We start from the raw sequence: 12,449 nt of genomic DNA, 5'->3' as shown, positions 1-12,449 counted from the left end.
CGATTGGGCATGCAGAGTATGGTATCCAGAACTCCTGGGTTTGAGCATATGTCCTTCAATCAGGTCAGGCTGCCCTTCCGGAGGATCTGCTGTTGCAGCAACGGGACTTCGTTCTGCACTGAGGATTCACAATCTCCACCGTTATGATTGGAGATTAAGCGGCAACAGCTGAACACCTTCAACTTTCCTCCGGAGGTGGTTGATGCCATCTTGGCAGCCAGGTGTCCCTCTATGAAAACTGTATATGCCTGTCGTTGGGAGAAATTAGTGGCTTGGGCCAAATTTTCTCACGTTCTGTTATGTCATGTAATGCTCGGCAAGGCTTTGCTTTGGCCACATTTAAATGTTTTTTTGTTTTTTTTCAGCCTTCTTGTTATTGTCAGGTCATCTCTCATTGTTTAAAAGTCATTAGTTGTGATGCGATTTTTGAAAGGGCTACAACATGTTACGCCCTCCCCTCTATTGGCTCCAATGCCCCAGTTAGACGATAATCTGGTCCTCACTTATTTAATGTGTACTGCTTTCACGCTGATTCGCATCTGTCCCTTATGGCTCCTCACCGTTAAGATGGTGTTCTTTCACGCCATGCCGAGGTGATGGTGATAGTGAGCTTCAGGCTCTTTGTGTGAATCCACTATACACTAAGTTCTTCCCAGACAAACTGATTCTGTGGACGCAAGCATCATTTCTACCAAAAATTGTGATGCCTTGCCACATTGGTTAAACCATCACCCTGCTGGCTTTCTATGCTCCACCTCACTCTTCTAATGAGGAAGAGAGGCTCCATCTCTTGGATTCCAAAAGAGCGCTCATACCAAAGAATACTGGGTGTACGATCACCTCTTTGTGGGGTTCTTTGGAGCGAAAAATGCAAGGCAGCGCAGAAGAGACCCATCTCCAGCTGGGTTGCACTCTGTATTAATACTAGATATGCAGTGGTAAAAAAAGCAGCCTCCAGAAAGACGGGGGGAGGGGCGTTATTCTACCAGGGCGAAAGCTGCAACCACTGTGTTAGCACGCGCTGTCCCTGTCCTAGACTTTTGCCAGGCAGCTACGTGGTCGTCCCTCCATACGTTCACGAAGCATTGTTGTCTGTACAGAGAGGTACGCTGAGAGGTCCATTTTGCCTGCTTGCTTCTGCAGGATTTTCTGGTTTGAGTCCATTCCCAGAGCCATCTCCAAAAAATATACTGCTTTGGTATCTATTCAAAAGGTGAGGAATTTGCGTTTAGAAGTCTCTATTAGAAGAACAAGTTACTTACCTTCGGCAGCGCTCTTTCTGGTAGAGAATCTGGCTGCAGATTCCTCATCGATTCTCCTCGTTATGTGATTGAATGCTATCCATTAATAAGCTCCCAGGTTCAGGAACCTGCACACTAGTCGCAACGAATTAGCTATTGGGGCATCTGCAGGCGCAGACAGCCTTGAAAGCAACTGACATCAGTGCCCAAAGAATTAAGGGCCAGATGTATCAAGCGTTTTTGCATTCGCTAATGGTGCGAACGGCCGTTTGCGAATGCAAAAAATGCCTTTCAGTATGTATGAAAGGCATTCGCTATGCAATTTTAAGGAATCGCTAAAATAGCGATTCCTTAAAATTGCGAGCCCGTTTAGAGAATCGCAAATTGCTATTCTCTAAATAAGAAATCGCAAATAAGGAATCCCTATTTGCGATTTCTAAACCACATGCATCAAGCTTTTCCTTAATGCAAATTGGGCATTAAGGAATCGCAATTACCACCAAGTAAAACTTGGTGGTAACCATGTGCAAATTTTTAAAATGCATTAAAAATGCATTTTTAAAATTGACGTGTAACACACACATGCCCTGTTGGCATGTGTGCGCCTTACATGTCCAGAAATATGTTTTTGGGGTGCAGCAGAGGGGGCCTTAGGCCCCCAGCATCCTGGGGTTTTGCATTTCCTAAATTGCGAATTCCAGTTAGGAATTCGCAATTTTGGGAAATGCAAAAAATTCACAAATATGGGCCTACAGGCCCATAGGTGCGAATGGGCTCAGAATCGCTATTTGTGATTCAGTAATAGCATTTGTGATTTTTAAGAAATCGCTATTACCAAATCGCAAATATGATACACACCATTTTGTGAATCAGAAGTAGCGATTGCTTAAAAATCGCAATTAGAGAATCGCAAACTGGATTCTTCATACATCTGGCTCTAAGTTTTTAGAGATCAATAAGTATATGTGGGGAAAACACTTTTGGACTTACCTTGGACCATAAATTGGCTAGTACCGTGAATGAACCTAAAATTAAAGAATGACACATTTATAATTGTATGAATCAAGGGCATGAAATACCTTACAAAACTGAGGATCTGAAGGCTTAAGGGGAGAGACTCCACTGAAATGTTGTTGTATTTTCTATGATTCAAATAAAAATGCAACACCTGTTTAACTGCTTTAAAGATGGGGCTAAACAATTAACTTTAAGGCACAGTTCTCCTTTCTCTTTTTTTGAGTGTGTACCTTAATTTCAGCTTTTCTTTCTGTTTCATTTTAAATAATCCCTGCTGTTCTTTGAAGACATATTAGAACATTGGAATGTTGAGAGCTCTGTTCAGGGCAATGGAGTAGCTCCCGGCTTATAATGGCTTGTGTAAGCCTTCTGCTCCAACATTCAATGTTTGTCTCTCCTCCTCCCCTTTTAATTTAGTGCATTCTACTGTTAGTGGTTGGAATGTTCTAATAGCCTTATAGCCCTTCTGCTGACTGCTATACCAGTTGTTAAAGGCCCTCTCCCTTGTTATAGGCCTCTGGCGTGGGTGCAGGCCATTTAACAGCCGGTATAGCCTTCAGATTCGACTCTAATAGTACCTGGACAATGAGACTGAATGCTATTTACTGTATTATATTATATCTAAGTTTATGAACTACTGTAAACTTTGACTGCTAGACTTGCTAACCAGGAGTCGTCGTGCCCAAAGGGAGTGATGTGGGTTTACAATTGGGAAGGCAGTACTGTAGGTTGCCCTTGTCAAAGACAGTGTATAAAGGATACTGACTAATTGGCACTAATGGGCCTGGTTCTTCAGAAAACGCTTCATACTGCCCAAAGACATTGGTTTTTAGCCAGGCAGAAATTAAATTGGTTAATGTACCGAGGTGATGCCAGGAAATACTCATTGTTTATCTGCCCAGGCACTAGACACCAGAGTAGTGTCATTCACATGAGGCATTTGCCACTGGCGTTTTAAAATTTCTAGCTGTGCTTGTACTGCGCGCCTCAATCTTTCATGGGATGTTTTTTGAATTCACTACTTTTCTTTTGTAGGTTTCACCTGCCGAAAATTCTCCTCATCGTCTGCCGTCCTTTGTAAGTACCATAGTTGAAGTTGTGTGGGCTCCTGTGTTTGTTGATTACTTTGACCTCAGTAGCTGGTTCATGTTTTAGTGACACTGCCCTTTTTCCATCTTTAGCCAGAACACACGTCAACTATGAAGTCAAAGGAGATGTGGCCGTCGTCCGGTTCAATACGCCAAATTCCAAGGTATGGCTTCCGCACCTTTGTCCCGAGCTCTGAGTCCAGAAGGAAACTGACTTCCTCTGCTACCTATTCCGATAGTGGGCATGTGCACAGCCTCTCCAGTCTACGGGCTGCCTGTTGGCTATCCTTGTTCATCGAGTATTTTCTTGAACATTGTTCTGAAAGGGATTTTAATGGGATCTTCACCTTTTCAGCATCTGAGGTCGTTCAGTAACCTGTTCACTTGCCATTTCTACCTACATCAGACCCTTTCTCCGGTGCTATATGGATGTGTACCTTGCTTGCTAAATAGAGCATATCTGTCTGAATAGTTGTTGAGTGCTGCATATCAATGAGGTTTGGAGATGATTACAAGTAGTGCACATCAGGTGGGATTTCAGACATTGTCATTACACACATTTACATTTTTAGGCGCAGGGAGGACACTAGGTGATTTGACCAGACTACCTTAATTTTTGGATTAGTGCTAAAAGTTAGATTAGATCCCAGGTCTCCACGTAGTCACTTAAATATGTCATCTCCTCGTTCCAACTTTCACAGCAGTCATTCTGTTGTAATCCCCTACCCACCCCCCACTCGCTGAGTTGGATTTGTTAATCTAGGTTTACGTCATCACTGCTTTTTCATACACAATTATTGAGTCATTGATTTCCAGTTGTTTAGCATTTTTTTCTTGCTAGAACTTTAGCGCATCATCACTGTTGTTTGTAAACCTATTCTCTAATAGCACCTTTTAAAAAAATAAAAAAAATAAAAAAACATTTTTCGCTCAATGCTGCCAGCGCATGTTTTTGTATACACCAAGTTTCCTAATCTGCCTATTTTTTGCATGCCCTTGTGAAAACATGTACAGTGTACTTTAAAAGGTAAACACAGGTTTCTGAAGCTCAATTCTTTTCACTGTCTTCCATTTCTTCCCTTTGACCGTAACCCTCCACTGGTTTTTGAAGTACTATTTTTCTGTACCTGGCCAAAACTATACAATACTTAACTCAAATAGACTCTGCTGCTTTGTCATTCAATATTTGTTTCCTTTCCGTGTGTTTATTCAGATTGCCTGTGGGAAAAGCTTGAGATATGTTGCTGTATTGAGGAAAAGGCATAATCTGCAATAAAATAGATTGTTTTGTTGCTTGTGTTTATCGCTAATACAGCTTTATGTGGAGTATTGTATCTAGCTTTGAGGACAACGTCCTTGTAAACATTTCTGAGCTGGCGACTAATGCAAAGAATGGGTCCTATGAGTGCGTGGCCAAGAAATGTAGTCACACTCATTCTCGCTGTTAGTTGTCCCCTTGCCTTCCAACTTATGGCAGTAGGTTAAGTTCTGTGCCTTTTTTTAAATTGTTTTATTGATTTTCAAGAATAATAAATAGACAACGAGCGTCAGCTAGAGTAGTACACATCACCAACTTATTGCAGAGAAACACATTAGCAGTACACAAGATTCATCAAAGGAAATACGGCAGCGAATAGTAGCGGCTACACATGACATCACTGTATGGTGATATTGTTCAGGGATGTTGTGAACCTGCGGATGTATGGGATGAGGGGACAATACTAGGTCCAAGGGGCCACTTTCAAGGGTACAGAGATAGTCGCGAAAGGGCTGCCAAATGTCTATGGGCCGAGACGCAGAATTGCATAGTCATCACTGACTTTCTCACAATATGTCATAATCTTGAGCCACTCCGAGGAGGCGCGGATCCTACAACTGCCCCAATGAAGCGCAATCTCACACGTGGCCAACAGAAGAACCATGGAGGCCAGACGCCATGCCGAACACAGGACATCCCTGGTGTATCCCAAAAGGGCAATGAGAAGACTGGGGGCTATGTTGATATCCACCATGGCAGAAAAATGCCTGAAAACCGAGAACAAGTATCGAGCGATCTCAGCGCAAGACCAGGTTAGATGGGCAAAGTTCGCACACAGAGAGCGGCACTTAGGGCAACGGTCCGTCCTGTCGAGGTCAAATTTAGCAATATCAGACGGCGAAAGATAACGGCAGTGAAGAAATTTAAAATGTAGTAGTTTGTGTCTATAATTCACCGAAATGCACTGAGTCTTGGTGGAAGAGTAAGTCCACACCTTGTCAGTAAGAGGAGCGCCCTGCTCCTTCGCCCACACCTCCCGGACTCTAGTTGTTGTGTTTGGTTTCATGGAAAAGCTCAATTGAAACAGCCTGGAAACTGGGCAGTCCTCTCCCGCGTCTGTCACTATGTGTGTTATCGGAGGGAAGTCCCCAGGAGCTGATTGGTAGGATGGGAGAAGGGATCTAAGAGTATCATGCAATCACCGAAAAATAAAGAGGTCCATGTGAGAGACAGGCTGTTGGTGCTGACCAGTCACGAGCTGCAGAACATGGCCATCAGGAAATAAATCCCCCAATGTGTGCAAGTTATGACAGCGGAACTTGTCGCACCAGCTCTTCCCGGCCGAGGAGGAGCCGTGGGTTACTTTGCAGAGGAAGGGCTGCAGCAGAGTGGGGGGGGAAGGGGTGGAGGTCCACCACCCAACGTCCGGCGTAATCTGTTCCACACCCAGCAGTTCGTGGACATGGTTTGAATATCGTGGGGATCTAACGGGATGCCCTTTGGTAAAATTTGTGAATGGAGGAGCCCGTCCAATTCATCACTGGCCTCAGATACGGAACGCGGGCGTCCTGGTGGTACCACCGATATGTATATTGACTTTGAGCAGCGAGATAATAAAGGTAAAAGTTGGGGACGCCAAATCCCCCACGCTCAACAGGGAGCTTTAGAGTGTCCCAGCGGGCGAACACCCGCCCATAACAAGCGTAAAAGATGACCATGTAGGGCATGGAAAAACGCCATTGTCAGTGGTATAGGGATGTTCAGAAAATGATAGAAAAGGTGCGGGAGGACCACAATTGTGATGATGTCCACCAGCCCCGCCATGGACAGTAGGAGTTTAACCCACCGGGTCACCTGGGTATCGAGATCTGCCATTGCCGAGCTGTAATTGAGCTGCAGGATTTGGTTCTTGTCCCTGTGAAGTTGGATGCCTAGATACTTGGTGTCATCCGTGACCCATCGGAAAGGGTATTCCACAGATACGGGTTGGGCAGCATCAGTTGATGGGAAGAGCTCAGATTTGGCCCAATTTAATTTGCATGCCAAAAGCTTGCCAGAACTGTTAATTTCGTTCATTATGGGGACGAGATTGTCCACTGGGTGCTGAACAAATAGCAGAATATTGTCTGAGTAAAGAGAAAGCAATAGGGGGCCATCGACCAGTTGAAGACCTCTGTGTGCATGGTGGGCTTGCAACTAACAGACCAGTGGGTCCATTCCAGTAATAAAAAGGAGAGGAGACAGGGTGCACCCCTGTCGGGTACCTTGCGTGATGTTGAATGAATCAGTAAGCGAGCCATTTACCCAAATTCAGGACTCTGGGTTAGTATACAGCTGCATGATAAGGGATAGAAAATTAGGAGGGAGGGATACCAAGCCTATCCAGGACAGCTTTCAGAAAGAGCCACTCTAAGGAGTCGAAAGCCTTCTCGACGTCTAGAAGGGCCACAACTGCTGGGATGGTTGGAGCTATCCTATGTAAAACTACGACTATAGTGCGGAGATTGAGAGCAGCCGTCCGATGAGGGACAAAGCCGGATTGAACAGGCGATATGAGCTGTTCCATCAGTAGGGACAATCTAGTTGATAGAACATTGTCCAGTATTTTATTGTTGCGGTTTAGCAGCGAAAGGGGACAATAAGATGCACAACAGAGAGGGTCCTTGCCAGGCTTAAGTAATGAAGTAAGGACAGCCTCGCGGAGCGTTGGGTGGTAGCGTGCCTATGGACAAGGACTCGGTATACAATGCTAAAAGGTGAGGCGCCAGTTGGGTTTTATATGCTGCTTTGTAAAATGCCCCAGCTAGGTCGTCAGGGCCCGGTGCCTTGGAACCATCCAAGGCCTCTATATCCTGGATCACCTCATCAAGTGTGATTGGTTCACTAAGGAATTGGCGTTGGCCCTCCGTAAGCCAGACCAGAGCAATCTCGTCCAGATCAGGAGAAAGCGCAGAAGGGTCATCCGGTGTATAAAGTTGTGTATAATAGCACTGGAATTCGGCGAGGACACCAGGTCCATCCACAGTGAGGCTCATTTCCTCCACCCTCAGTTCGGGAACGTAGTTATGGAGTCGGTTAGGGTGCAGCAGTCGTGCAAGGGTTTGGCCCTGACATTTTCCCCCCTCACCATATCTGTGGGCTCTAGCATTCTTCCCCAAATATGCAAGCTCCCTGTCCGCAAGAACACGGAATTTCGTCAATAGTATGGAGCACTGATGCAGTCAGGGACTCCCGCCTGCAGTGGAGGCATTATCAATATCCCTCAGCTTATTCTCGACACTCTGCAACTGAGTGCGGCCGTCATGAAGGACACAAGTATGCTTAGAGGTGCAAACCACACGTATAGAAGCCTTGAAGGCCTCCCAAGACGTGGCCTGTGTGGCAACCGTGCTGGTATTCAATGTAAAGTATTCCTCTATTGATTTAAGGAACTCACCCCAAAACACCTGGTCTCCGAGGGCCTCCTCACAGAACCACCAGGGCTGCACCAGGCTGCTCTCATATGGTATTTGTAACATAACCTGGACAGGGCTATGGTCGGAAGAGTACATTATTCAATTTAAATCTTAAGTAAAAAGGGTGTTGTAAGGAAATGCCTCCTTGGCATGGTTGCCCCCTGACTTTTTGCCTTTGCTGATGCTATGTTTACAATTGAAAGTGTGCTGAGGCCTGCTAACCAGGCCCCAGCACCAGTGTTCTTTCCCTAACCTGTACTTTTGTATCCACAATTGGCAGACCCTGGCATCCAGATAAGTCCCTTGTAACTGGTACTTCTAGTACCAAGGGCCCTGATGCCAAGGAAGGTCTCTAAGGGCTGCAGCATGTCTTATGCCACCCTGGAGACCTCTCACTCAGCACAGACACACTGCTTGCCAGCTTGTGTGTGCTAGTGAGGACAAAACGAGTAAGTCGACATGGCACTCCCCTCAGGGTGCCATGCCAGCCTCTCACTGCCTATGCAGTATAGGTAAGACACCCCTCTAGCAGGCCTTACAGCCCTAAGGCAGGGTGCACTATACCATAGGTGAGGGTACCAGTGCATGAGCATGGTACCCCTACAGTGTCTAAACAAAACCGTAGACATTGTAAGTGCAGGGTAGCCATAAGAGTATATGGTCTGGGAGTTTGTCAAACACGAACTCCACAGCACCATAATGGCTACACTGAAAACTGGGAAGTTTGGTATCAAACTTCTCAGCACAATAAATGCACACTGATGCCAGTGTACATTTTATTGCAAAATACACCCCAGAGGGCACCTTAGAGGTGCCCCCTGAAACTTAACCGACTGTCTGTGTAGGCTGACTAGTTCCAGCAGCCTGCCACACCAGAGACATGTTGCTGGCCCCATGGGGAGAGTGCCTTTGTCACTCTGAGGCCAGTAACAAAGCCTGCACTGGGTGGAGATGCTAACACCTCCCCCAGGCAGGAGCTGTGACACCTGGCGGTGAGCCTCAAAGGCTCACCCCTTTGTCACAGCCCAGCAGGGCACTCCAGCTTAGTGGAGTTGCCCGCCCCCTCCGGCCACGGCCCCCACTTTTGGCGGCAAGGCTGGAGGGAACAAAGAAAGCAACAAGGAGGAGTCACTGGCCAGCCCCTAAGGTGTCCTGAGCTGAGGTGACTCTAACTTTTAGAAATCCTCCATCTTGCAGATGGAGGATTCCCCCAATAGGGTTAGGATTGTGACCCCCTCCCCTTGGGAGGAGGCACGAAGAGGGTGTACCCACCCTCAGGGCTAGAAGCCATTGGCTACTAACCCCCCAGAACTAAACACGCCCTTAAATTTAGTATTTAAGGGCTACCCTGAACCCTAGAAAATTAGATTCCTGCAACAACAAGAAGGACTGCCCAGCTGAAAACCCCTGCAGAGGAAGACCAGAAGACAACAACTGCCTTGGCTCCAGAAACTCACCGGCCTGTCTCCTGCCTTCCAAAGAACTCTGCTCCAGCGACGCCTTCCAAGGGACCAGCGACCTCTGACTCCTCTGAGGACTGCCCTGCTTCGAAAAAGACAAGAAACTCCAGAGGACAGCGGACCTGCTCCAAAAAGACTGCAACTTTGTTTCAAGGAGCAGCTTTAAAGACCCTGCAACCCCCCGCAAGAAGCGTGAGACTTGCAACACTGCACCCGGCGACCCCGACTCGGCTGGTGGAGAACCAACACCTCAGGGAGGACCCCCAGACTACTCTACGACTGTGAGTACCAAAACCTGTCCCCCGTGAGCCCCCACAGCGCCGCCTGCAGAGGGAATCCCGAGGCTTCCCCTGACCGCGACTCTCTGAAACCTAAGTCCCGACGCCTGGAAAGGACCCTGCACCCGCAGCCCCCAGGACCTGAAGGACCGGACTTTCACTGGAGAAGTGACCCCCAGGAGTCCCTCTCCCTTGCCCAAGTGGAGGTTTCCCCGAGGAAGCCCCCCCTTGCCTGCCTGCAGCGCTGAAGAGATCCGTTGATCTCTCATAGACTAACATTGCGAACCCGACGCTTGTTTCTACACTGCACCCGGCCGCCCCCGCGTTGCTGAGGGTGAAATTTCTGTGTGGGCTTGTGTCCCCCCCGGTGCCCTACAAAACCCCCCTGGTCTGCCCTCCGAAGACGCGGGTACTTACCTGCAAGCAGACCGGAACCGGGGCACCCCCTTCTCTCCATTCTAGCCTATGCGTTTTGGGCACCACTTTGAACTCTGCACCTGACCGGCCCTGAGCTGCTGGTGTGGTGACTTTGGGGTTGCTGTGAACCCCCAACGGTGGGCTACCTTGGACCAAGAACTGAACCCTGTAAGTGTCTTACTTACCTGGTAAAACTAACAAAAACTTACCTCCCCCAGGAACTGTGAAAATTGCACTAAGTGTCCACTTTTGAAATAGCTATTTGTCAATAACTTGAAAAGTATACATGCAATTGAAATGATTCAAAGTTCCTAATGTACTTACCTGCAATACCTTTCAAACAAGATATTACATGTTAAATTTGAACCTGTGGTTCTTAAAATAAACTAAGAAAATATATTTTTCTATAACAAAACCTATTGGCTGGATTTGTCTCTGAGTGTGTGTACCTCATTTATTGTCTATGTGTATGTACAACAAATGCTTAACACTACTCCTTGGATAAGCCTACTGCTCGACCACACTACCACAAAATAGAGCATTAGTATTATCTATTTTTACCACTATTTTACCTCTAAGGGGAACCCTTGGACTCTGTGTATGCTATTCCTTACTTTGAAATAGCACATACAGAGCCAACTTCCTACAGGTGTGTAGAGCTTACACTAGAGAACACAAGTGCTTTGTATGAATGGTGTTTTTTTTTTTTTTTTTTGCCTTGGTTATGAGCTATGTGTTTTTTGTTGTGATTGTATACTTGGAATGTTCTAAGTATCCACAATGTTGCCCTTATTTCGTCCTCTGACACCTGCAGGTGAACACTCTATCAAAACAGATGCAGTCTGAGTTTAGTGAAATTATGAACGAAGTGTGGGCAAACGATGCCGTCCGAAGTGCCGTCCTCATCTCTTCGAAGCCTGGTTGCTTTATTGCTGGGGCAGATATCAAGTGAGTGCTGTTGACATAAGGACATGTCCGACCTTGGCTTTATCCTTCTTTACAAACAACAACAGATATGAGGGCAAGGCCCGAAATGTTTTATTATTTCCCAGTTTTATATACAATACAACATTCTGCAGAACCGGTTTCAATTTAAATCCTTTGAATGATGATACTGCCCAGATTTTTATACCTCCTGCAAAACTTCCCATACCCGGTTCCCCGAAAATGGTTTATAGAGATGGACACAGTGACACGACAATTCCTGTGGCATGGTCCCCGAGCCAAACTGGCCCTCACCACCTGTCAAAGAGACTCCTACGATGGAGGACTAGGGATGTCCAATATATACTTTTACCACCTGGCAATGCAATTATTGGTGATCAACGACTGGGTGGGAGGTGGCTGGACGGACCCCGCTTATAGACTCGAGCTCCAGACAATGGGCTACCCCGGGATCTTCAACACACTATACGGTGGTCCTATTCCCCGAGACGTCACGAGGGTGGTACTGATGGGTTGGCGCGCGGCCCAGAGGGTGATGGGCTGGTGGAGTCGTCTCACTCAGCAGACCCCCCTGTGGCAAGGGAGACACTTACCGGAGGTCTCAACACTAGAGGGATTCCGGAAATGGGACAACATAGGAATATCTACCCTCGGAGACGTCTGGGCAGGGTCACACATGCAATCTTTTGAGGAGATCCAGCAGATCTACTCACTAAACAATACCCAGTTCCACAAATACTTACAACTTAGACACGCAGTATCGGTATATATCCGAACAGGAGACGACATCCCTGAGTATAGCCCCATGGAGGGTAAGATCCTGATGGGAAGCCTGGGCAAGAAAGGAGTCTCACTACTTGCTAACACCGCTCCCCCCTTCTTGTGAGTCTACAACAGAAATGGAAGGGATGGGTGGGCCCCATGGAGAAGGAGGACTGGAGGGACGCACTGATGGCCCCCAGAACCCTGACCATGACGTCCAGACTTCGGGTACTCCAAACCTTTTACCTACACACAGCCTACCTTACTCCTGACAGACTATTCAAAGCAGGCCTGCGATCTTCAGCCGACTGCCCCCGATGTTCCCGCCCAGACACTGACTTTTTCCATATGGTCTGGTCCTGCCCGGTTATAGCTACTTACTGGAGGGCAATCACAAGAGAGGTTCGAGAAGTCCTACATGTGGAGCTAGAGGCTACACCCGTGTCGCTCCTTTTGGGGGCTATGGGTGGGATGGGGCTGGGGAGGGCAGATCGTATTTTTCTTGGAGTGTCCTGCTTGGTGGCAAAG

The 12,449-nt window shown here is 47.0% G+C and overlaps 1 protein-coding gene across 1 annotated transcript in view; it reads left to right on the top strand.

Annotated features, from left to right (window-relative positions):
* Positions 1-12,449, top strand: part of HADHA (hydroxyacyl-CoA dehydrogenase trifunctional multienzyme complex subunit alpha) — a 109,114-nt gene that overhangs the window by 7,868 nt on the left and 88,797 nt on the right. Inside the window, exons 2-4 of the mRNA XM_069233659.1 lie at positions 3,294-3,335; positions 3,440-3,510; positions 11,029-11,162. Of these exons, the coding sequence (XP_069089760.1) occupies positions 3,294-3,335; positions 3,440-3,510; positions 11,029-11,162 (247 nt within the window). The remainder of the gene's footprint in view (positions 1-3,293; positions 3,336-3,439; positions 3,511-11,028; positions 11,163-12,449) is intronic.

The sequence above is a fragment of the Pleurodeles waltl genome, chromosome 5, assembly GCF_031143425.1.
Source record: "Pleurodeles waltl isolate 20211129_DDA chromosome 5, aPleWal1.hap1.20221129, whole genome shotgun sequence".
In the NCBI taxonomy this organism is placed as follows: Eukaryota; Metazoa; Chordata; class Amphibia; order Caudata; family Salamandridae; genus Pleurodeles; species Pleurodeles waltl.
Note: the sequence above shows the minus strand (reverse complement) of the source record. Positions and strands in the feature narration are given on the sequence as shown.